The 27,235-nt window shown below is 41.0% G+C and overlaps 1 protein-coding gene across 8 annotated transcripts in view; it reads right to left on the bottom strand.

Moving 5' to 3' along the window:
• The window catches only part of BBS9 (Bardet-Biedl syndrome 9), a 473,863-nt gene that overhangs the window by 296,040 nt on the left and 150,588 nt on the right, over positions 1 to 27,235 (bottom strand). For all 8 annotated transcript variants that reach the window (XR_003093361.1, XR_003093362.1, XM_025200564.1 and 5 more), the window contains 2 exons: positions 21,932 to 22,104; positions 17,991 to 18,143 (listed from right to left, as the gene is read on the bottom strand). Coding sequence is in view for 6 of the 8 variants with exons in the window: in XM_025200564.1 (XP_025056349.1) it covers positions 17,991 to 18,143; positions 21,932 to 22,104 (326 nt within the window). In the remaining 2 variants the exon portion in view is untranslated. The remainder of the gene's footprint in view (positions 1 to 17,990; positions 18,144 to 21,931; positions 22,105 to 27,235) is intronic.

The following is a 27,235-nucleotide window of genomic DNA, read 5'->3' as shown; positions in this document are numbered from 1 at the left end:
TCCCTGCTTCCCCAGGACAGCCAACACAGCCAGTCATAAACAAGCAGGGGGAGGGTGGATGGCAAGGGGGGGATAGCGGGCAGGGATCTGGTATGCTAGGGAAGGTTGGTTGGTGGGTGGGGGAGGTATTGGACCCAATGGGGTGTTTACACTAAGGCTACACTTTTTGTGTAGCATGAGCTGGGTAACACAGATCAGAGATAATCCTGCCCTGGAGCAGTATAACTTTGAGCTGCCTAATGCATGCTTAAAACTAGTTTCAGGTGTTAATGTGTGGACAATTCAGGTGTTAGAAGTTCCAGCAGCTGCCACAAATTATTGTATAATAAGGCCCTAAGACTTCTCTCTGGTTTCCCCATCCAGAATTATGAACCTATGGTCAAAACAAAGAGCAGATAGATATTTGTATTTGGGAAAGATCAATCTATTTGTCTTGGCCTAGGACTTCCAGAGAATATAGTTTAAGGGAGAAATAAGTAACACAGATTGCAATGGAACAGAAACACATCAAACTTCTTTCAGCAGTATTCCGAGGGCAATGAGAAAACTTTTTCACCCTGAGATCTGTCACGGGAATTACAAATACAGATGTTGGCACCTGTCCCAGCACATACAGCATACGTCTCAATTTTTACTAATACCTACTAAAATTATGTCTTGACCCCTTTGCTTGGAAAGTAAAGTATGTAATGACCTCTTCATTATAGTCCATAATCCACATAAATCTCAGTCTTCACAGGGAGAGCTTTCCATGGAAGATTCTCTTGCAAAGAACAAAAGGGGCCTCTTAGGCAGTTTTTATTACTTCACAAATTTCCTTAATGAACTAAAAACCTAGGATATAGTAAAAAATTAATAAACACAAACACAGCTTTGCACTCCCCCCTCCAAAAAAAAAAAAAGCCAAACACACATATTGAAAAATGGTTTCAATGACTGCAGCTACCCTATCTGAAAATTGTCATAGGAAACAAACACAACAAAATTATCAGAGAAGATATCAGTTTCAAAGGTTGAACTATAGGCCTGAAATTGGGCAGGGCAAGAAGTTTTTATATAAGTGCTGGGAGTTTGATCATATTCCTTTTGCCAAAAACAACTGAACAGGGTGCATGTGAACTGATCCACAAAGTGAATACCTTCTCAGAAAAACAAATGCAAACACTAAGTTTAAAATATTCTTCTGGTCTATGAGTGGATCATAGCTAGAGCGGGGAAAATAACTACTATGGAGTTTTCTGAACAATGTTCATTTCCCTACTTGTAATTGCTACTTGCATTTAAAGTATCAGTAGAAACCTCTAATATAGGGAGAGCCTAATCCAATAAGGGAAAGGAGGAGGAGAGCACCAGGAGGCACTGAGCCTCCTAAGTGGACGAAACAAGTAGAAGAACTGAGCTGACAAACTGGATTGGATATGGAGCATGATACTGCACAAGAAACTGCAGGAAGTTGCAAATGGATACTGGCAGGTAACTGGGGTCATACTAGTACTATTGCTGATGAAGCAGAGGGACTTCACCACTCAATGTCTGAAGGGAACCTCAAAAAGGGGTTCTGTACTCACTCCTTTATGATCCTGGCATTCATGCATGGAACACATACAAATGGTGAGTGGGTTCGGGCACAATCTTGACCTTAATGTACTATGGCATGGCTTACAATTGAGACAACACAGGCCACTGATAGATATTCATTTACAGGTGTGATGGGAGCTGATCACTGATCCCCAGTCCCAATAACAAGACCTGGTGCCATGCCACACATGTCTGGCAGCATGCACGATTTTAGGATCAGGAATCAGATCCCAATTGTGCCCTACTTGTCGGGGCAGAGGGAACCTAGCACTGGCAAGTTAAACCCAGATGGCTCAACCATCAACTGATTGTCAGCCTGCTTTGGGGACAGTCCTGGATCCAGCTGACAATCAACTGATCATCAGCTGTCAGGGACCTCACTAGGGTTGTTCAGGCCCTGGTGCAGTCCTAGATCCAGCCAAAATCAGCTGGTGAGGACCATATGAGGACTGGCTGGAGACCCCTTTGTAGTCCCAGCCGTGCCACATTTTATTTAAGGCAAGATAGAAACCAACTACAAGAATACTACGCATTTTTCTGTAATATTCTTGGGTTGATTTCCCTTCTTGTTGCACCATTAATTCCCTTAACATGTGGCTGGGTTACTATTTAAGATGTGATTAACAGACTAATTGCGTCTTAAATATAATGTCTTCGGGGTCAAAGATCTGCATCAGACACAAGATTCGACCACAGTGTGTATATAGTAGTACCTCAGAGGAGTGGTGACACAGGAGAGGAGGCAGAATGGGAAAGGTACTTCTATATTGGGGCATTCACGAAATTATTACTAATAAACCACATTCAGCTAACATTCTTGGAATGCATAGTAAAAGACAAAATAAGATAAAGCAAAAGGGTGTATGAGAATAACAAACTCAGAACAACAAAGTATATGCTGCAAAAAAGAGTTAAGATTCAAATAAAACCGTAAACTGTTTGAGATATGGCATACCAATAAAACTACAAGGAAACCAGAAAATAAGCGTGAAAGAATGGGCACTGCATTTTAAAATAAAACTAGAATACAGATACACAGATACATTCACATTTTAATATAGTGTACCCGTAAATAAATACTGGCAAAAAACTCAACTATTTTCCAAGAATAGTATAAAGCCAAAGGATAGCATAGATAGCCAACCAGTAATGTAATTCATATTTGTTTCTATAATATGATCATAAAATTCAATTGCTTCACATACTCTTAGAAACCAAAAAGAATGAATACAGCCAGAAGATCTAATGCATATTAAAACTAAACAGCCATTCAAAAGAATTTCTTAAGGCAGTTTTTCTTGGTTGTAATCAAAAAAGAATTTAAACATTTTCTACAACAATGCATTCTTTAAAAGAAAAAAATAATAGTCAATTAAAACAGAAAATAAGTTCTCCTCCTAGCAAAACATGGATTTTTCTCCAATTTGGAAACCCAATTCAACTCGAAACTGAGGCAACTGCGTTCTTTAAAATGAAATCCAATTTAGCCAGCAAATATTTAAACAATGGCTAAAGCCCTACTGTTTGAAGACTTAATAATGAGAAGTAATTAGGATAACAAAGAAAAGGTTACTTATTCGAGGCATTTCTACAGTGAAGTGTTTAAATTATAGGTTTTATACAAAATGCAAGGGCTAATGAAAAAAAGCAATTTTAATGGAATGCAGAACAAATTAACATTTTAACATTAAAATACTACTCACTTGTATAATGGGATTTAGCTAAGTGTCACAGAACAGAAAATAAAAGTAACACTCGAAGGTATGCTTGTTAACCTCTTTAAGCTAAACATAATATAAGTCTACGGAGGGTTGTAAATAGATACACTGTAACATGAAAGACTCTTAATTCAAAGGTCTTAATATAGGCAGACAAGGTTCCTTGGGTGAATTTGATCTCTTTTATTAGACCAACCCAAATGGTTGGAGAATAGTTATTAAGCAAGCTTTTGGGTTCAAAAACCCTTCGTCAGGCTCAGGAAGCTGCAGCAGTTGGTGTGTGCTCTTCCTGGATGGAATGAAAAGTAAAGAAGCCAGGGGCTGGGCTGGGAAGTCAGTTGCCAGGCAGATTATAATGTATCAAAAATCCAATGTCTATGTTTAGTCCCTGATCTCTAGTATCCAGCAGGTTGATGAAATGGAGCTCATAGGCTCGTCTCTGGGATGTGTTGTGTAAATTTCCCTTGAGGATCAGGACTGAGAGATTGGAGAGAGAGTGGCCCTCCTGTGAGAAATGTGCCCCCACCGGTAGTTGGGTGTTTCTGTCTTTGATGGATTTCCGGTGTGCATTCATTCTGGTGCGCAGTTGTTGTCTGGTCTCTCCTACATATCTTCCATCAGGGCATTTGGTGCATTGGATGAGGTATACTACATTCCTGGAGGTGCACCTGTAAGATCCTGGGATGCTGATGGCTCTGTTGTGGGGTGTAGTAATAGTGGGGGTGGTGGAGATGTGTTGGCAGGTTTTGCATTTCTTGTCATGGCACGGTCTGGATCCTTTTGGTGTGTTCTGGGGTTGAGGAAGTTTGCTTCTGGTGATGAGGTTGGCGAGGTTCGGTGCTTGTCTGAAGGCTAGGATGGGTGGCTCTGGGAAGATCTTTTTAAGAATAGGGTCTTTTTCTAATATGGGTTGCAATTTTTTGAGGATTTTCCGTACAGGTTCAAGGGATGGGTGATAGGTCATAACCAGCGGTGTGCGATTTGTGGGTGTTTTTCTTCTGTACTGCAGCAGTTCTTCACGTGGTATCCAGGTGGCTCTTTCAAACGTGCGATCTACCTCTCTGAGCATGTGCACGGGAACTGGCAAATCACTCTGGCTCATTCACCTGGATCCAACCCACAGGCCATATGTTGCCAACCCCTAATCTGATCTTTTGTCCCATCAATACATGCAGCTATTTTGCACTTAACAGCTTTCTCTTACCATGATTTTCTTAAGTTTTCAGTGATTAGACATGTCTTTGCTTTCTAAAGCAAACTAACCATCAACTGAAGATAGTGCATTGTAACCAGAATTATGAATAACATTTGTCATAACAAATGATTTCTATACATGTGTAATATATGGTGCTGTACTAACAACCCTAATATATGCCCTCAATTGGTACCAACAGGTTTTGGGTCCTTTCAGAATATTTCTTTTAAAAAATAGGGGAATTTGCTGACATGCCAGCTATATCATACTTAAAGCTAACGAGAGCCTATGCAAAAATAAATAACACTATTCTAAACACTAATAACACAAGCAATATTTTGAATCTGTTTGTATTAATCACTCAGCTGTTTTTAGTACATTTGGAAGAATAAATTGCTATAGCTAACAGGAACAGCAATAAAAAATGAGAAGCTAAATAAACTGCTTAAAAGAACTGCATATTTATTTAAGCCAAAGAAGGCTAATTTATGTTATTGGTGTAGGTCTCACTGACATTATCAGGGGAAAATGACTATTACACCAATGGGTGTGATATATAGCTCTGGAGTCATGCATGGTAAACTCTAATGGTTGTGCTTTGAGGTAAAAGTCTTTACTAAATCAAGCAGCAATGAATCACTCCCCCAATGTCATGTTTCTGAGGCCATGTGTGTCAGAACTGTGAATTTAAAGAGGATACTCAATCATTAATGACTGGTTTTAAGATCTTTATCAGTCAATTAATAGACAGGTAAAGGAGTTAAGGGCCTTGGACAAAGAATTAATGGATGCTCACTGACATCCTATATTTAATTTTAGCAAACAAAGTATAGTGAGTTTTCCACTAATCATCTAACACCGTCATGTGTTCACAGAACTCTACACAATGCAGATCTATAATGTAGAGTTTAGAATTTGGAACTATATCATTAAAAAAAAACCCATGATGGATTAATCATTTATACTTAAAATATTGGAAGACACAAATGCTTATTGCATGTCAAGATCCTTGTAAAAGACCAAGATTTAGAAATAGACATACAAGGATCCTCTTTCTCTGAAACCAGTGGGGTAGTGAATAAATGATGAGAGTGGAGAAATCATTAAGAAAATTCTTCAATGTCCTAATGTGTCTGTTGAGTCCAGGGTTCAGTTAACATTAACTTTCAAGTAAGTAAAATTTGCGTTTATATCCAGATGCGGAAGATTAAGAAAGGGATATCTGAAAACAAGAGGTGGAAACAAACGGGTTAGAAACGGTGACCACAACAAAGATGTGATCAATTAGTTTATATCAGTAAGTCTCTATATCAAATTCCAAATTCCACTGCATCTTTTGAGCATGATTTTGATAGTAAGTTTGTACTGTACTCACATTTTTGCCTTTTACTCTATAGTGAAGTCAGGAGAAATTTTTTCTCATAACAGAAAATGAACAGCAAAGAGTAAAGCAAGGGTTTCTAATCTGGAGCATTTCCCTTTAAAATGAAAATACCCTAAAACAATAGACCAGTTACTTACTCAGGACACAGCTCACCTAGGTGTGCCTGTCACCAAGCAACTGAGAATAAGATGAGAGACTTGAAGTCAGTGAAAAGAGTAAACTGATGGCAGGGACTGGGGGTGTGGAAATACCATATTTACTCAAATCTAAGACTAGGGTTTTCCCACAGTCAGAAAGGAAGGCAAAAAAGGTCTCATCTTGAATTCAAGTACAAGGCTGAGGCATGCAACTGCTCAGCTCCAGCCTTGGCTCCAGGTTCAGTGCTGAAGCCAGAGTTGAGCAATTGCCTGCCCTGGGCTGGGATGGCTTGTTTAGCAGGGAGAGGGGGTGCATGACTAGGGGAGTGGAAGAAAGCCACAGTGGAAAGAGGAGGGAGGAAACAGGAGAAACCCATGTGCATGGCTCAGGGGTAGCATAGGGAGACCATGCAGCCTGCCCTCCCCTACCTCCTTGCCACTTACCTTCTGCTCTGGTTCCAGTCCTGCCAGCCCTGATTGAGAGCTGCTGCTACTACTTCCTGGCTAAGCTGGGCTGGGGCTGGGGCCAAAGCCATTGCTTCTACTGACTGCTCTGGAGAAGCAGAGCTGCAACAGAAGGTAAGCAGTGAGGATGGAGTGGAGGTAGAGAATGGGGGTGGGGGAAAACAGGCATGACCTGAGGGCAGTGGGTTGAGGAGCAGATGGGAGAAGATGTGGGACAGACTTCAGGGGGGAGCAAGGGGTGGGGGACAGGGGGCAGAATGAAGCATGGAGGGGCAGGCAGCAGAAGGGCACATGGCAGGGGCCAGGCACCGGAAACAGACAGGCAAGCAGCAAAGGGAAGCAGGCAAGGAGGGGAAGGGGCAGCAGTCTGGTTCCTCTCTCCCTGCCACTGCTTTCTCCACCACAGTAATAGGGGGATACATTTAAAACAACCTTCAACTCATTAAATTCTATACATGGAAAATTATAACACATTTATAATTTTTCATCTATAGCATATAATTATTGGAGGATGATCTTAAATTCAAAGTTGTCTTCATTTGGGTGAATACAATATAAAAATGGAGTGTCTCTCACTGACCGTTTGAGACAAGGGTGCAGACTAGGACAAAAAACAAAAGACTGAGAAAAAGAAAGAACTGTGCATCCCAAAGACACTGAATCAAATCCTAAAGCACTCTCACAGTTGGTCACAAGGAAGCTGAGAAACGGATTTCCATGGAGGTTTTACCTGTTTGCCCCTTGTGCTAAGAGTAAAATGTGTGAGTATACATGTGCACCTTCAGAAGTACTGTTTTTTAAAGTCTGTATTATTTGCTTTCACTGTCATATTCCCTGAAGACTGGAACAGTAAACTGAAGAGTCCATGGCTTTGGAGAAACTCTGGGAAAATGGCAACAGCTACTGGGGAGAATTGGAGGAGTAACTTTCTGGACCCAGATAATTTAGATGCAGGTCCCTGCTGCTGAAAGGATCAGACGTAGATAGCATCTGTAGCTCAAGTGTTTGAATAATGCCCCGAGACAGGGACAGAATGTCTACTTTCTTCCAGGTCCAGCAAGCTAAGAGAATTAGGGAGTCAAAGTTTGAGTCCTGTACAGCAGCCCTGTGAGTTTTTACCAGGATTGTAACAATAAGGGAACAGGAAAAATCCATGAATATCTATGATTATTGAATCTTCCTCTTAGTTATTTGCAAAAAGCAAGGATTTTTGGTGCTGTTGTTGGGGTTGGGTTTTTTTTTTTTGGTAACATCTTTTATTGGACCAACTACATGGTTGGAAGTTAGGGGGGGTTCAGGCACCAAGAAGGGGCAGATGGTGGGGGGACAGGCCCAAGTAGGGGGAAGGGGGACAGGTAGCAAGAGGCAGGGATCCGGCCACATGACTCACCAGCTGCTTGTCCTCAAATCACCCGCCCTGTCCTGCTGCAGTGTTAAGGGGGACCATTTTAAGATGATCCTAAAAAATTTGCAGGGAGTACAGGACTGGGAACAGAAAGCAGAACAGCAGATTGGGTAGGGGAAAGGAATCAGAGCAGGTATGGGGATAATTTGTGGTATGCCTGCCAAAATGGTTGGCCTCCACGGATTTAATAACAAGCCCGTGGAAAACAAAGTAACAAGTCCAGGGAATAAATTAATTTGCAAGCCAGGCATCAAGCTCATTTTTCTATTCCTCTAACCTGGGTGCCTCTGTCAATTTATCTATATCACGGCTTCCCATCATTATAATTGACAAGAAATTTTCCCATAATATTAACAGCAAAAGCAAAGCTCTAGAGGTTTTCACGGCTTTCCCTCTGGCATTGCTAGCTTTTCAGGGAAAACTCTGCCTGATGTCATGGTTTTGATTTGATGTATTTAATTTTCTTTAAGTTGATTTTTTTTTTTAATTTTTGAACTGGTTATAGACTTTATTAGGAAAAGGGTATCAATGCCGTGACTGGACTTTTGATGAAAGAAAGGTGTACTTGAAAAAGAAAGTTTTATAGCACCTTCTAAAGGTAGCCAGACTGTGTGCTTGCCTAGTTTCCTTTAAAAGTGCCCCTTGCTTCAGTGAGAAATACTTTATACCCACCACCCCCCAATCTAGCACTTTTTGCCCTAAGCTCTGTAAGCAGTATTAACTTCTTGAGGACTGAATGAACTTGAGGGTCTGGTAAGCATATGTTTCTGAAGGAGACCTTGACTATTTCAGTTACCAGTAGTTAATTGTAGTTCTTCTGGTTCTCACCTACCACAAGGAGTGTGGATACATTTCATTTTCAGTATTCAAAAAAACTTTTTAAAAAGTCACCTGAGGCCTAAACAGATCTTGGGATTAGGCTAAAAACCCTATGAAGCACAAAAAGAGCACCACTTACAAGCCTTTATGGTGGCTCTACCTCAATGGAAAATCTTTCTACTGATGGGGTGATCCTCCTTGAGCCCATTTACAACAGGCAAAACGTGATCAACCCACCTCACAGAGTTTACCCTAGTATGCCAGTCTGATATGCAAGTTTCCAACTCCAAAAATTATGTGGTAGATTGTGTCTTACTTTTCCCCACGCAAAAAAAAGTATAGGCTTTTTAATGCAACACGATGTAAAGCAAGTATAATCTGACTATCACCTCTAATGCAGTTCATTATAAATTACATGGCCCTGAACTGTATTTACCTCATATTAAAATATAAAATAACCCAACATTAAGAAAATCTTCCAGGAAAGGATAACTATAATATAGTGTACTTATAGAAACAACACAACACTTCTAAATCCATGCAACACATAGGTTAATTTTGGAGGCCTCACGAAGTATACTAAGTATATATTATGTTTCCTGAGATTTCAGCAGAATCTGAAATTAATCTGAATTTCTGGACAGAAAATACAAAGCAAGAATCCCTTTGAATCCATCTTATTTATTAAGAACAATTTCAGGGAGCTTTTACTATGGCCGTCCTAATCATGCATATTACAGCTTTTTTTCATTAAGGTTTGCAAACAAGCAAGAGTGTTGAAACCCTGCAAAGCAGTATTTTAAGTATTAAAATATATGTGCCAATTCTCATTTATTTCATAACAAACCATGATATAAATCAGGCAAATTAGTTCCTAACAAGATTTCAGATAACACAGGAAGTCTGAACTTGACATTATTTCATCTCTGAAGTTCTGCCACATTTAACTGCAAAATCAATATTCTAGTTGAGATTTGACAAATACCCAAGTTCATTCACATCTTGTCCAGGTGTTTTTTGACTAAATCATTTGATCATTTTCTAAGACAGATTCTCAGCTGTTCAAACCAGCATTATTCCAAGGAAGCCAATAAAACGATTGATGTATAACAGGCGAGAATCTGAGCCTCCTTTTTCCTAAACAAGTTGTAATATATGTTTTCCAGAGATCAGTGGAACTATTCATGAAATAACATAATATGAGTATACCACCCTTGATATACTATCCCTGAAGATGTATGGATTCATGCATTCTTGCCAAAATGCACATAATGCATTGCAGCTTTTGTTTATTTGTAGTTTAATATCACATCATACTGAGCATGACCTTAAGATGTGTAGACAAAATTATCCCTCCAAAATATAGCTGCTATAATGAAGACTTGAAACCCAGTTTCCTTTAAAATTCAATCATACATTATCTATTTTAAAACATTTAGAACATTTGTGTAGTCCTGAAAATTGGATTTTTTTAAAGGCAATCATAGTGAAATTGCAGGCTTAATCATTCAGTCCTAGTTACAGTAATATCCACAGATTCATAGATATTAGGGGCTGTAAGGGGCCTCTCAAAATCATCAGGTCCAGCCCCCGTGTGCTTAGGCACAAAAGACTGCTGGGATCAGATGACCCCAGCAAGGTAAGCGTCCAGGTGTTTTTTGAAGATATCCAGAGTGACTGTACCACTTCTGGGGAGAGTCTATTCCAGACCCTGGACACTCAAGTTGTAAAGAAGTTTTTCCTTATGTCTAATCTAAAGTGATCTTCTAGCAATTTATGGCTGTTAGTCCTAGTCTTCTCCTTGGGAGCCCTGGTGAACAGACGTTATACCAGTGCCCAATATGCGCCCTTTATATACTGACAGGCCACCACCAACTCCCCTCTGAGTCTTCTCTTCTCCAGGCTGAACAGACCCATGTGTCTCAGCCTCTCATCATATGGCCTGCTCTTCATACCTCTATACCATACGTATAGCCCTCCTCTGGACTCTTTCAAGCTTCTCCACATCCTTCCTGAAGTACAGCACCCAAAACTGGATGCAGAACTCCAGCTGTTGCCTCACCAACGCCGAGTAAAGTGAGAGGATGACATGCTTAGTCCTGTTTGAGATGCATTGGTAGATGCATGCCAGTGTTTTGTTTCCTTTGCCAGCTACGGCATTGCATTGGTGGCGCGTGCTCATTGTATGGTCTATCAAGACCCCCAGGTCTCTTTCAGTTGTGGTGTTGGTAAGTGTAGCACTGCCGAGCCTGCAAGTATGTTGCGGGCTGTTTCTCCCCAGATGGAGTACCTTACACTTCTCAGTGTTGAACATCATCAGGTTTTGATTTCCCCATCTTGTGAGCCTGTCCAGGTCAGCCTATATCCCCAGCCTATTGGCCAGCATGACCGCAGTCCCCCATAATTTGGTGTCATCTGTGAACTTTGCCAGTCCACTTTTAACACCCGAGTCAAAATCATTAATGAACATGCACTGGTCTGAGTACTGAACCCTGAGTTTTCTTTGGTCCGAGTACTGAATCAATTGAGTTCCCTTTGAACTCATCTGATAACCCCATTGTGGGAAGACTTTATTTACAAATTCCTTGCTTTGTTTGTTACGTCTTGTTTTCTACAGAAATAAATTGCCTCTTGTGCAAATGTGTTAAAATACGTCATGCTCTTACGTGAGCAAACATACAACACACAGTACATAGCATTCAATAGGTAATATGCACCTTACTATTCCTCCCCAATAATCATACATGTACTCTGTTACACCATTGGTTCTCAAATATGTGAACAACTTAGCTTGTAAGGCATGGAATTTAACTTCTGTAAGGAACACACGTAAAAAACTATTTTTATTCCAACATATATATGACTTAAAACAACTAAAGTTCAAGGTCAAGATCATGCCTTGGAATAATTCCCACCTCACTGTATGAGATTCTCATTATGCAGGGATAGGAAAGATGGGAAATGGTCAGGTATATCTAGCAGACATGGACATGCATTTTGATCTCTGAAACAATATTCCCTTTCCTCTCTTTCTTCCTATTTTAAGACCATCAGAAGAAACAATAGACATGTAGCTGACAGAACTGATATGTTAATTAGACCAAATCAGTAGATAAAAATGGGTGTGTTCAATTGATCACAAATAATTTTTCAGGAAGGAGGATACTATCAAAAACTAAACTTGAGGTGCAAGGTGTTGTCAGACAAAATAGGCACCACAAAATTCCAAAAGGATATGAACCTTCTACTTGACTTTTAGATTAACTATGTGGCTGTCACCATAGATAAAATGACTGTGGAAATATGAAGGGGTTAGAATCAATGGCAAAGGAAAGTCATCACTGATACTGGTGATGCCCTGCACTCTGTATAGAATCCCTTATTCCCTCAACACTGGCCACTAAATGAGTAAATATTCAATCAGTTTACAAAAATGACAAAACCTAATGAAGTGAAATATTCTTGAGTCCCAATATTTTGGCTTGCCGTATAAAGGTACAAAGCAGTCTACTACTAACACATAGAACTACAATGGTTATTGTGTGAGGGAAGTCTCTTTTTTCAGAATAAGGGAGGAACTATTGTGTTTCTCACTCAAAAAAAGTAAAATGTTTGCTGACTTAGCAAATCTTCTGTTATGTGCTATACCAACTTGTCTGCGTAAGCCAACTCAAATTGTAGGCATGCAAGGTGGAGATACTGAAAGATGTGGGATATTTTCCCATTAGCTGCTGCAGCCAATGTAACTGGAAATAGTAATCTATGATCACCTTTTCAATTCCAAAGAACTACTTGGACACACTTTCCTGTCAGTGAAAGTAAAAGGGTAAGAAACTCAGGTACACAAGAATTTGTTCAAGCTGTGATCCTTAAATGGATCCCTCAAGAAACCAAATCAACTATTCAAGATAAGCATAGACAATAAACTAAAGAAATTAGAGTGAATAGCATTACACAAATTCTAGCTCCTTGTAGAGAAAACGCCACAAAATTGGATCACAAGCTGTTCTACAACTATTTGGCATTTAAATATAGCTGAGGAATGAGCTTTTCAACTGTATTGTCAACAACAAGAAAAACACAGGAGAAAAGAAACCAAGTTTGCATTACCAGTTAATAATCCATAGCTTCAGCTAGTGACAAATGGGACTTTTATATTTAGAAAGATCTGCAAGCCAAAGTATGTCACCAATCCAAAAGCAAAGAACCATTACTGTAGTTTTGTGTTTTTGGGATTTTTTTTTTAAACTGGGTCATTGGCATCACTTAAGACTGAAGAAAACTGACAGTTTAACAGCCAATTCTTCTGTTTTATTGTATGTTTTATGGTTATAAAACAAAATATGCACAAAGAGTGGTTAGACTGCCATGTCACCAAGATCTTCACAGTCTTTGTGAGTTATAAGACAAGTCCCTAAAACACTCAAAACAAATACAGAAAACCTGAAGAAAGATCAAATATTTAAACACTTTTGTAACACAAAATGGACAGCAGAGATATCACCTAGGACTCTACTACAACTCTTACAGATTAACTCCATCATAAGTATCCAAAGTCTTCTCTCCCTTTTCCCAAAAGTGGACATTCTAGACCACCGAATCCCAACAATGGTACTGCAAGATCCTTAAGGGTCAACAATATTAACACACAATATTAACACTGTTGGGTGTGATAACACCTATGCCTGATACACAAGGTAAACTCAGAGATATCAAATAGGAATCCAGGGTTTCAAAAACATTCCAATCTGTTGTGGTCTTCTGGGTGTTTTGGAATCGCTCTATTATTTCTTCTGTAACCAAATGACTGAAAATTAAGAGTTGACGTTTTCCAAGGGGTATGCCTTAAATCCAAAAATGTTGAGAACCATCATCCTAGCTTTTGACAACAACGATTCAGTGTATGGGAATTAAGACTCCAGAGCAGCACCTTCATCCATTCTCAAGCTATGAAAGCTTTGAGCTCGGACAGCAGAAAACCACCATAGTGGATACCAAATCATCCACTGGAACTCAGCAAAGCATCTGATTTACAAAAAGTTCTCTTACATTATACTACAACCTTTTTTTCACATTCAGAGCCCGTCTATTAACGAACCAACATTTTGCACACTGTCTCCTACTGTTCAGTTCCATATAAAACCTGTCCAACTAAATTTTTTCCTTAAAATTCAAGCTAGTAGTGCATTCTGTTTCATGTGATACGGTCCAGTCACCATCCAGGACTCTAAAACTCACACGTTCCAAATCACTCACTAGAACTGAACAAGCCATTATTCTCAAGCAAAAAGTTCTCTTACAAGGTTATATTATTGTTTAAGACTATTGTGTAACCCTCCAATGCAACAGTTCTGCCATCAAAATAAGGGCGTCTCATATAGCTGTTAAAATTGGTAGCATTTCAATCAAATTTATTACAACCCACTTTACAGAACACAAATACAAAAAGAATAATTACATTAGACAAGATTAAACCAAAATGAAACCTTTCACAACTGCAGACAACTGAAAACTCCTTAGACATTTCTCTCAGCATAGAGACAAGGCAATATTGCCATTTCCTTATAACAGACCCATTAATCGTTTTATTGTAGCACTGGATACATCCTGCCTCAATGTATATCTCCGAGGACTAATAAAAAAGATTTGATTGTGAACAGAAATGTATTTTTGCAAGGAAATCAAGGGCAGCCTGATTGTCTTTGGCTCAGCAAAGAGGACTTTTACTCATGTAATTTAACGTACTTATGAATCTGCAGAACTGCCTGTTTGTATTTAAATCAGGGATGACAGCTGGCCCCTGGTGCTTGTCCCTGGGTCTGATCAGACCCACATGGGGCACAGCACATAACCATGGCACAGGGCCAGTCTGTGTCCTGGATCTGGCCATTGACCCTTTCCTCCCTCAGCAAACCTGATCTAGTGGTCACTCCAGTCAATCACAGACTTGGGCTGTGTGCAGTCCAGACCCTGGAACAGCTAGAATGGGTGCTGCATAAAGTGCAGTCCAGCCGGAGTAGCAGATGCACTACATCTGGTGGCCAATCCAGCTGAACTGTACTACATGTGGTGCCCGCTGCAACCAGTCCAGGACCTGCAGTGCACATGGCGCCATGTGCAGCATGGTTCATGGACCACGTGAAGCTTGGCCCAGCAGGGCCTGTCACCACACAATGCATGGCTGCTTCTCCAGCCAGACACCACCACACAGTGTGCCCATTCTAGCCACTCTGGGGCCCACACCGTAGACAGCTTGAGTCCTAGACCAGCTGGCACAACTGCTGGAGGGGACATAGGGAGCAGGAGGGAATCCATGGGCCTGATCCAGCCCATAGACTGGCCCTAAGCCACTCATCTAGCCTGCAGGGCCAAAGGAGTTTAACACCCCAATTTAAATTCTATTTTTATTACAGAAATCAGATTGATTCAGTAACTTCATTCTAACAATTTGCAGCTTGGCATAAAAGATATGCCAATAAAAAAAATTACAAATCCTTTACAGATATAGATATCAATATGTATAGGAAATAATCTATACCAGGCAGGTATTAAGGACCATTAGGCCTATATTTAAAAGACTTTTCTACACAGTGTAAACTGTTCTATTTTGCACTATACTGATATAAGTACATACTAGTATAGCTATTATCACATAGCAAGAAGAATAAGGTATATCAGCATAAGACATCTTTATACCAGTACATCTTTGTTCACACTAAAGGAATTATACCAGTACAACTATTTCATTAAAATCCTCCTTCTGAACTGAAATTATTATTGGCATCCTTTTGTTTGCGAGAGATGGTAGATATTGCAGCCTATGATGTAGATGGTTTTCATTGTTTCATGTGACTGAATAGTGCAATCCAAGATTTTCATGATCTGTAGCAGTAGTTGCAAACGTATGCATCATGGTTGGCTGGTTCGGGAGCTGCTTGCTTCTGACGGACTTTTTGCTCTTCAAGCTGTTGGAGCCAAATCCTGTTGTGGACTTTAATGCCCTGGTGGAGATGATGACACCACCTGTTCCAATCGCTTGCCAAGATTTCCCATTAACCAGGATCAATTCCAAACGCCTTCATATCTCGCTTACATGTGTCTTTATAGTGAAGCCTGAGATGCTATTAAAACCCTCCTTCTAAACTGAAATAGTTATACTATTACAACAACCTGTCAGATCCTATGACACCTTTAAATGAATGTGTGCCAGGGGAGGGGGGGGCGAGAAGAGAGCATTCCCGTTCCCCTCCCCCCCAGCCTACCCCAGTAAGAAAAAGTCTGAAAACATTGGTGGGGGGATGTTGGTTATAGCCATGTTGTCTAAGGACATAGACAGACAATGTTCTTTGGGTAAATATGATACCTTTTATTAGACCAACCAAATATTTGGGGAAATTGTTCTTTGCAAGCTTTTGGGTACAAACACCCTTCTTCAGGCAGAGGGAGAGTTTACAGTTGTTTTGTGCTCTCCTGGATGGGATAGAAGCTGGTAACTATCAGCTTCTATCGCATCCAGGACAGTACAAAGCAACTCCAAACTCTTCCTCTGCCTGAACAAGGTGTTTGTACCCAAAAGCTTGCAAAGAACAATTATTCCAACTATTTAGTTGGTCTAAAAAAAGTATCACATTTACCCAAAGAACCTTGAAACCACATTTTGTCATTTAAAAACAAGAACACACACAAACCTGATTCTCTATACTATTTCTCATGTTCTTAAGTCAGTTTCCCAATAAAATAAATGTCTCCCCTACTATGTGAAAGACTTAAACAAAGAAAATGATCAACTCTCTAGTAAAACTAAGTATTACATTCTGTCAAAATAAACAGACTTTAGATCATTCTATTTTCTCTGTTTCTTTCAGTTATTGTAATCCTAAAATGTGACACTCAACAGTAGTTAAAAGAACGAAAAGTCAGATGGAACATTATTTTTACTTGATTGCATCTGTAAGTAAGCCTCCAGAATAGAAAATCAAACATAATTCATTGAGACTTTTTATCAAATTTTAATAAAAGACCTTAGATCTTCATCCTGAAATTCACAATGACCACGCAGATTTTTACATCCAAAAAACCTGGTAACTTTTAATGGGGATCTTTTCATGTGTAACAGTTCTCTTGTGTGTTGTCACTGTAGGATCAGACCTTAATTCTTTCATAATCTGGCTCAGTAAGCCTGCCTGGAAGTGTGGAGGAATCACGCACCTATCAAAATGTCTCATATTTTTATGATTAAGTAACATGTATTTGCTTTAAAAAAATCTTACCTTTATTAAGGATTCATATAATAGAAAGAATTGAATTTATGGCAAATTTAACCTTTATTCTTACATAATTACCTCTAGGCAATTTTTTCATGTTACAAGAATCTTTCCCCAACTTAATCATCATATAGCATATCATCTGACTGTTTTAAGAATGATTGAAGCTTTTTAGAAAAAGAATGCACACATGCACACAAATATATTCTTTTTCTAGAAAGCATCAATATATGAGACATTCTAGAAAGCATCAGTCATTCTTAAAACAATTAGATGATATGCTATATGATGGGATGCCAGAGCCCAGAAGCTACCTGTGTCTCTATGAATCTATTTCCCTAACTCTTTAGGCACAGGTGCACAGAAGAGAATATCATGGCAGGTTGAAGATTGAAGACTAACCTGGTTTCCTAGCAAGATGGTACAAGACACCAACAATGTGACTTCTTAGGCTCCCAAGCAATATGGGGCTGTGGAAGTAGTAGTCAGGAGTGAGGTATGTTTTGGTGTTTTCCACCAGCCTAAGACCAGTCCAGGGGAAATGGGGTGGAGTGGGGGGCAGAGGAGCTAGGTCCTTAACTATAACTATGGCATTACAAACTGTTAAGGAAATAAAGAGTCTTGAAGGAGGACACAGTCAGGCTCCAACTAATTTTGTTGTGAATGTTACACCAGCCAAACCATTCCACCAGTTTACAGTGTGCCATAAAATATTTATACAAGCAATGAACTATAAAATATTTTCACATGAACTATAAAATATTTACACTATCAACATCAGCTTGGAAAGAATGATGTCCTGTCAAGTTTCTGTGATCCAAGAGTAGAAATTCTGTGGTTGCAAATTAAATAAAACCATTGCAAATCATCTGGAAACTTGCAGAGAATATAAGGTTAAACAAATTACTGCTTCCTGGTCTCCTGAATGGTAAATGTGATTAGGAAAGTATAGCTTATGTGCTTTAACATGTGAATTTTAACAACAACATAAAGAAAAGTTAGGTTCATAACCAAACTGTACTGACCTGTCTGTAAGTTCCTTCTAGCAAGGTGTCCAGATGTTGGAGGGGAGCAGGGGTTTTGTCTTTGAATCGTGCTAGCAATCGTCGTTCAATAGCTCTAAACTGTATTGCCCGTTCAGATAATAGTTCTTGGAATTTTTCAGCATTCAAGCGCAGCTGCAATTTTTTAAGGATTAAAAAAAAAAATCCAGATTAAGAGTTTGAGTCAATAGATAAAAGTCTTCCTTCAAAATCTATGTGCATAATGAAGTTTTAGATCAGAAACAGTCTGGAAATACTTATAGTATTTATTAATTTAAAGAGTAGCTTGCTATGGTCACATGGACTGTCTTGGATTTATATTGGTTTGGGGTAAATTTCACACACATCATGAGATCTACCAGCAGGTTGCAATAATGGCTCCTATTATTGAAATTGAAAATAATTGTTGACAGCCACAGTAATCTATGATAATACACAATAGCCTCTTCATGAGGTCTTATAACAGGAATGAAATTAACTCATCAGCACCATGATATGAGGGTTTTTCTTTATTTCAATGTGCTATGTCTGTGGCACATATGTAAAATGTATTAAATGTAACAGCAGCAGAAAGTGAAGGGTTATAATTCCCTTTGAACATGATTGAAGTATTAAGTTTTCCTTTGGTTGAAACTATACTTTCTCTTTTTGGGAAACCTTTTTTCACCTCAATATCCAGAGGGCCAGTATTGCAGCCAATTTTCTTAAAGTGCCCACAAAACCATGATAAAATTATATATCAAAATGTTCAGGCAATAATAATTCATACTTCTGTCTGCAATGAGCTCTATTTTATTTTCCAGTATAAGACCCTTAAGCACAAAAATGACTTGAGACATTCTAAAAACTGGGTCCTTGACAAATAAATGGAGTTCTCCAAGTAGGTAATATCCTCCATATAAGAGTCACAGAGCAATTATCAGAAGTCATCAAAATGTACATTCCAAGATATGCTGTTCCCAGGACATGGGTAACATAACATTTATCTTCCCTAATGCTTCCCAAAGTTGATAGGAAATGATTCAAGGCCTCTAACTATCAAAAAGCACCCTGGCATAAAACAAGCCACAAACCATTATATATGGATAGTCAACATAAAATCCTTGGAGGACAACTCAGGCAAGTGAGAAGGAGCACAATGCTAAAGCAAAAGAAGTAGTATCTTTAGAAATGGGAGGGGAAAAAGGACACGAGAATCTCCAATCATCTCTCAAGCATACCAGAATCTGTCAAAATTGAAACTGAGAGGGAAGCAGAAAGATTTCCTTGATAATCTGAAACAGAATTTTGCTCCATTCAAGAAATAAGAGGCTCTCTAACCCAGTATTATTATATGTTTCAAGTCATCATAATAGACAAAAGCTGCACAGTATGTTAGAAACTAACATGTCGCCTCACAATCACACTACTATTTCAAACTTCTGGAATTATTTAGGCTTAGATGCCAGACTGGTAATAATTAACCAGCTAACAGCATCTTATTTTATTCCTCTGAGTCTGATTATGAAGTTGATGCAAATTTTGCTAGCTTCACTGGAAGCAGAAATGTTATTCTTTGGCAGCTCTACGCCAATGATGGTGGATGCCAGGAAGGGTAATGAATAGGGTACAGATTGCTCTAGATAGAGACAGGTAACTGGGCAAAATGGATCATTTTGTCTGACCTAGTGTGGAAATTCTGATGTTGCTATCAAGACAAAAATGTGCAAATACCACTAGTGGAAGACATAAAATAAAAGAACATGTCACAAGAAACAGCCAAAAAGAATCTATGGTGGGAAACAGCTGGGACTGCAAGGAGTTGGGGGGAAAAAATAAAATAAGGAAGGGATGAGCACTGGAAGTTAAAATGTAGCCAGAGAAAGTACACGCCTCTGGTGCAGGGACTTCCTCCAACATGAGGTCTCTTCCAGCCCTAAACTTCTGTGAATATGTAAAAGTAAAAATGCGGCACACCGCTGCCAACAGAAGTGAAAGCTCTAGTGTTGTTATACACCATTTTAATAAAAGATACACTACTTTTAAAAAATACATACATACATACACACATATAGATATATACATATAATACAGACGACTTAAGCCTATGACTAAAAAGCAAAAATAAGCTTATAGAGACTAACTGGTTCAGAGAGGCATGACCTTCTGTAGGTGTTATCTGACAAATCTTACCCCTCTCTGAACCAATTAGTCACTGCAACCCAACCCTGACTTTGCCTTACTTCAGGCTAACCCAAGTACCTCTCCTGCTCAGTACTTAGTTTGCCTTTGAATACAAACAATGTTCAGAGCTATGCCCTCTTACATAACTTAAATCTATTTGCATGGAGGTCAGTTTATTTGGTTTAGTTCATTTTATTCATTATTGTTAAAGTACTAGAGATGTTTTCATTACCATAATCTCAGCCAGAGGAACAGGTTGAGGAGACTGAGTAAGTCTTGTGTAGGGGTTGGAAAAGACATTAAATTTTTTCTTTCTGCCTTCACGAGGTATAACAAAATAATTTTAAGTATCGAAGTATAACAAAATAATTTTAAGTATAAAGGGATGTGTATATAAATCATAAAATATTTATGGATTCATTTTTACTGCATTATAATAGGAAGATGGCAAATATGAAAGGGCACATCAGAGGAATATGTTCAATGACCAATCTTCCTATTCAGTGATGCTAGTAAATACGGGATCTAAGGCCAGATTATGTGCCGGTTCTATATCGGGGTGGGCAAAATGCGGCCCACGGGCTGGATGAGGCCCACCAGGCCATCCTATCTGGCCTGTGGGGCCCGTAAAAATTTAGAAAATTAATATTTATCTGTCCCTGGCTGCCTGTCATGCAGCCCTCGATGGCTTGCCAAAACTCAGTAAGCTGCCCTCCACCCAAAATAACTACCCGCCCCTGTTCTATACAGATACATACAGTGATGAGCTCAAATATTATCCTCTACTTGTAGCATTTGCATGGGAGCAGGCCACAGGTGAAGCTACCCCTGGGTTCTCTGAACTCAAAATAATTAGTCAAGACCAGGACAAATTCCATTTTCTATAGTCTAAATGTGGAATGAGGCTTTTGAGAATATTTTTAAACCACTTTAACTTTTGGACACTGGCAGCTAACAGTGTGCCAATAAGAACTACAAACTATTAGCCTTTATGGAATTTTGCCATCACTTCAGTAATTTTGTATTAAGAAATTAACTTCTGTACCAAATGAGTGTTTGTCACTAATGCAGTCCTTTTCACCTACAAATACTTTATAAAAATGAAGTAACACTCCAGAGGTCAAGTCACTTGTCGAAGACCACAAAGAAAGTCAGGATGAGCACAGATATAATAAACACCTGTCAAGCCCCCAACAGCCACCAACAAATCAAGCCTTGCCCACTCATTTCTGCTCTATGCACACCCAAGCCTAGCTATTAGGGAGAGTAGATAGCTAATGCCACTCAGGCTCCATCTTAGGGAGCCTCTGAAAGCAGTAGCGGGCACTTACTCAGGAGCCTCAAGCAGATGTGCCAAGGAGCCTCAAGTCTAACTGCCAAATCTGGTAGCTTTCCTTAAAAAAGCATTCCTTGAGAGCAATGCTGAGGTATGAGCTCTCGATCTCTAAGATGTTTATCCTGCCTTATTCCAAGCCAGGGCTGATGCACAAAATAGGAACAGGTGGATAGGGAGGCTTCAGATATGCATACAGAAATAGAAAGTCCAATCCATAGTTCATTTCATAATACAGAATAAATTCCAATCCAAAGGAGTTGAACACAGTGGGTCTCTAGAGTTCAGTAGTTTATCATTAGGAAACTTCTGAGGAAAGCAAAAGACCAGAAAAGCTATGCTAAGGTAAAAGACCATACATGAAGCAAAACTTGCTAACAAAAACTAATGATACTTCTATCAGCATATAAAATATTTTAAGACATACCTCAAAGTGGTGATCAATACATTCAAAATATTCTTGCAAAGGAATTGAACCAGAGAAGATACACAGGAAGTCTTTGCAATTTTGCTTCTTGAAATGTTCTTCAAGACGAAGAGTAAGCTCATTTGCTATTAGCCAAATGTCTTCTAATTGATCACTCTGGATTCTATACCGCTCTTTAAAAAAAAAACAAACACACACATGAAAAGGAGTAAAGAAAAATATAAAGCTACATAAGACTGACAGTGTCATCAAGTAGAAGAATTAATCAATTCTGTGATGTTTCTAAAATTTTTAATAAAGACATTCCAAAAGTGATTTTCTTTAGTGTTCCACAAGAATATATTTTATCTAGCTACGATAGTCCTAAATGACCTATCCTTGAAGTTTTTTCCTTGCATAGCAGTCAAATTTTGCAGCAGAACTTAGAAGATTTTAATACCTGAACCAAGCTGGCTTTCTTCACATCCTAAACATTTGTAAGTCCTGCTGTAAAACTTGCAGAAATTTTGCAGTTCTGCAGAAATTTGTGTTCTCAAAATGTGTTTTCACTAAAATAAGCACATACTTATAATCACAGAGACATAAGGCTGGAAGGGACCTCAAGAGGTCATCTAGTCCAAAACCCTGCCTGAGGCCAAGCCTTACACAAAAACCAAAACATAATACCCTTACCTGCCACAGGTAAAGCAAGGGGACCATGGCAGCCAATGGCCTGATGCTACCAAGGTGTTAGTATAAGCTCAAAGAGATGCCAGGAAGAGGCCCATGCCCCCTGCTACAAAGGAAGGCAAAAACCCCTATAAGTCCATACCAATCTGAACATGAGGTAAAATCGCTTCCAAAATATTGTGATTGGTCTGACCCTGAACAGAGAGGCAAGACTCCCTAGCCAGGAACCTTCAGATTTAGGTTAGAGCAGAAGTACTGGCATATCCCTGTCAAAATCCCCAGCTTTGGCTGCAGCCAACACCCAATGCCTCCAAGGAAGGCATTAGAAAAAAAAACCCAAAAACCCTGACACACATTAGCAGCAGCAGTGGGGTAGGAAGGATTCCCTCCTGGCCTCATGCAGCATTGAACAAAACCCAGAAGACTGGGAAATACCCATGGAAGAACAAAGACATAGCTACACCTAAATCATCCCTGACCAGTGGCTGTCCAGCATCTTCTTGAATGCCTCCAGTGATGGTAAGCCCACAATTTCCCTAGGCAGTCTATTCCACTGCCTCACTGTTCTAATAGTAAAGAAGCTTTTCCTGACATCCAATCACACCTACTTTGCTGCATTTTCAAGCACTGGTCTGTGTCTGAGTCTATGCAGCAAGAGAGAAAAGGTACTCGTTCTCTTCTTTATGGCAGCCCTTCAAGTATTTGCAGCCTGCTACTATGTCCCCTTAAGCACCATTTTCACAAGCTGAACATACCTAGTTCCTTCAGCCTCTCCCCATATGACTTGCTTTCTAAGCCCTTTATCATCCTTGTCATCTGCCTCTGGACCCTCTCTAACTTCTCTACATCCTTTTTAAAATGTGGAGCTCAAAAGTAAACACAATACTCTAGATGAGGCCTAACCAGTGCCAAGAAGAGAGGGAATATCACCTCCTGTGTCTTGCACCTAATGTCAGATGCATCCCAAAACTGCATTTGCTTTTTATGTGGCTGCATCAAACTACAGACTCATATTGAATCTTGAGCCCTACCAAGACTCCCAGATCCTTCTCCATAGTGCTGTCATAGTCACATGTAACCCATTTTGTATTTGTATTTTTGATTATTCATCTCAAGGTGCAGCACCTTGTACTTTTCAGTATTGCACATCCTCCTATTAGCTCCAGCTTAGCTTTCCAATGGGTCAAGATTAGGGCTGTCAATTAATTGTTGTTAACGTGTACAATTAATGCAAGAACTAATTAACATGTTAATTATTTAACGCATTAATCATACATGTGGTTTTGGAGCCTGCACCCGGGCTGCCCTGCCCTGCCCTGCTGCCATTACCACCACCTCCAGGCCACCCAGTGAGGCAGTAGTGGCAGTGCAGAAGAGCCATAGAGCATCCAGGGCACAGGAAACGGGCTTCTGTAGCAACAGGGGGGAAGAGGTGGTGCACCTACACACCCACCCATACACCTACCCAAAATCCCCATCCAGGGCCCAAAGCAGCCAGACAGGCAGCACTGGGAGTTTGGGGAAGGCGGTGCTGAGCTGTAGCGGGATTGCCTGGCAGCCTCAAGCCCCACAGCTTGGAGCAGGTCAGGACTGCCTGGGAGCTATGATATGAGTCACCTCTGGGCCCGGGTCCTCATGCATCCCTGGTCCAGGCCACTGGGGAGCAATGGTGACAGTGGCCCAGTGACCTGCGACCCCGTGGAGGAAGCCCCTACTGGTGGGCAGGGGCAGGATTCCCACAGAGCCACCTCCTGCAGCCTCTGGCTCACACTGCATTGCACACCCAGTGCTGACGGAGCTGCAGCCATGCCCAACACCGCCATCGACGAGCCGGGCAGAGCTGCTGCTCTTCCCTGTGTCTCCTGGGCTCCCACCAGGACCCAGTGGGTCTGGCGACTTCGTGCAGGTCCTGGGGGAGCCCAGCTGGCATAGGGAGGAGAGCGGTGGATCTGCCTGGTGCTGCAGTGGCAATCCATGCTGCACCAGGCATGGGTCAGGCTCCATCGGTGCTGGGCTGGGGCCGGGCACACGGCACGGCACAGATCAGGGCCTGCAGGAGGTGGCTCCACAGGAATCTCGACCCTGCCCATCGGAAGCAGCTGCCTCTGTAGGCATGCAGGACTACCACCGCTGCCACTCCCCAGGGTCCCAGACTGGGGATGCATGGAGACCCATAGGCCCAGAGGCAGCTCGTGTTGGAGCTCCCAGGCAGTCCTGATCCTCCCTAAGCCTGAGTCGTGGGGCCTAAGGGTGCCAGGCAGCCCCACCACAGTGGTTCCATGGGAGTCCCAGTGGGACGCAGACTTCAGGCAGCTGTAGCAGGAAGGCGGGGTGGGGGCCACACTCACCCACAACCCCTATTTGGGGCCCTGAGCAGCCAGGCTGGCAGCATCAGGCATTCGGGGAAGGTGGTGCTGGGCTGCAGCAAGACTGCCTTGCACCATCGGGCCCAGGGCGCGTTAAGACCACCTGGAACCTGCTGAGCAATTAAACAGGGAAGTTCAAGCCCAGGGTGGGGCTGAGGCCAGAGCAGCTGCTCCCAGCCCAGACAGCCCATGGCTGCCATTGCTGGGGCAAAGGCAGGGTGAGGCCACTGCCAATGGGGTCATGCTTGGGCAGGGGGCGCGCCCTGGGCCTGGGTCAGCTCCACAGTGACCCTGCTCAGATTGGACATCCTGCACACCACACACTCCAACCACACAAAGAACCTGCATAATTTTGTATCAATTTTGAGTTTTTCTGCACATAATTTTGAGTTGTTAGTTGTACAACTAAAATCACAATTAATTGCAACCCCTTTTTTAATCACGCAACTGACTGTGATCAAATTTTTAAACAGTTTGACAGCCATAGCGAAGATCCTTCTCAACTGTGATTCTGTCCTCCAATGTGTTCACAATCCTTCCCAGTTTCATGTGGACTTCAAACTTGCTCAAGAAGCTCTCAATTCAAGGGTCCAAATACTTAATAAATATGTTGAACAACACTGGGCCCAGGAGAAACCCCTGTAGGATTTCACTCAAAGCCTCCTGAAATCATGACATGGATCCATTTATAATTACCCTTTAATTGAAGCTATTGAGCCAGTTGTGTATCCATCTTATAGTAGTTCTGTCCAGGCCACATTTCTCCAATTTGTTTATGAAAAGGTCATGTGGGACCTTATCAAAAGCCTTGCTGAAGTCCAGATACATTATATCCACGGCATTCCCTTTGTCCACCACCCAAGTAGTTACTTGGTCAAAGAAGGAGATCAAGTTTGTTTGACACGATTTGTTCTTAGTAAATCCATACTGGCTGCTTGCAGTCAGCCTTTCCTCCTCCAGATGCTTGCAAAAGGACTCCATTAAGATATGCTCCAGTAATTTCCCAGGTATTGAAGTGGTGCTAAACTGGTTGGTAGTTCCCTGGGTCCTCATTTTTGCCTTGTAAACCATGAGGACTACTACATTAGGCTTCTTCCAGTTCTCTGGTACCTCACCCATCTCCCAAAGTTTCAGAAATATCGTCACCAAGGGCTCCAAGATCTCTACCAATTCCTTCAGTACTTGGGGATGAAACTCATCTGGCCCTGTTGACTTGAATTGATTCAGACACATGAAAAGCACTCTGACTGTCCATCTCTCAGCTTGTTCCTTTCCTTATCCAAATAATTCTTATTAGGCACCTGACTTCAGCTTAATTTTTGTTTCTAAAGACTGAGACAAAGTAACACTTGAGTAGCTCCGCTTTCTTTGCATCTTCTGTTTAAGAGTTCCCCCTGGCTGTTTATCAGTGGTCCCACAGATGCCTGTGTCTTTTTTTTCTGGCCAAAATCTTATAAAACCTCTTGTTGTTGTCTTTAACCTCCGTTGCTAGGTACATCTCATTTCTTCTCTTTGTCTTCCTGATTTCGTCTCTGTAGTTTCTTGCCATTTTTGTGGCAAACTCCCCTCCTCCTGCCACTGATTGGCCAAGAGGGCTGCCTTTCACGCAGCCCTGTCCCTTGCTGCTGATTGGAAGAGGGCTTCCTTCATGTGGCAGGGACAGGTGGGGCTGCAGGAAAGGCAGCCCTTTCAGCCAATCAATGGTGGAGGGAGCAGCTGCCATCTTGACCGCTGCCCTTCATGCCAGTGGCTACCCCCTGCAGTGGGTTGTGAGGCTGAGCCACAGCAGCCACTGGCTTCACACTGGGGAGCCAGTATTTTATTTCTAGTGAGGTTTTTTTCCTGGGGATTCCATGCTAAATCATGGAAACCGCCATTTTTCATAATTTCTACAAAAATCGTGAAACCGTGATTTGAGTACATCCCTACCTATAATAAATCCCCACCATTATATTGATGCTGCATCTTACATGTTTTCTCTTCACCCAAATGCATTCTGATATGCTATGTTCTTCCTCCTGAACTAAGGAACAAGTGTATATGTTTCAGACTTACAAAATGATACCATTACCTCTTCTCTAACCCTGTCCTTCCAAAACAAAGTGTAACCCTCCTGGCCCTCTTCCACCCACTCTGCCACCCACAGGTGGCTGCTCATCACACTGCGAGGGTGGAGTGGATGGAAGGTGGCCAGGGCTGGAGTTCTGTGCACAGAGGCAGGAGTCACCCAGCTGGGCATATGGTGCCCAACACACGTCCCCATGGCCAC

This window comes from Alligator sinensis, unplaced genomic scaffold, assembly GCF_000455745.1.
Source record: "Alligator sinensis unplaced genomic scaffold, ASM45574v1 scaffold86_1, whole genome shotgun sequence".
NCBI classification, from domain to species: domain Eukaryota; kingdom Metazoa; phylum Chordata; order Crocodylia; family Alligatoridae; genus Alligator; species Alligator sinensis.
The sequence above is the reverse complement of the archived record's forward strand: the minus strand, read 5'-3'. Positions and strand labels throughout refer to the sequence as shown.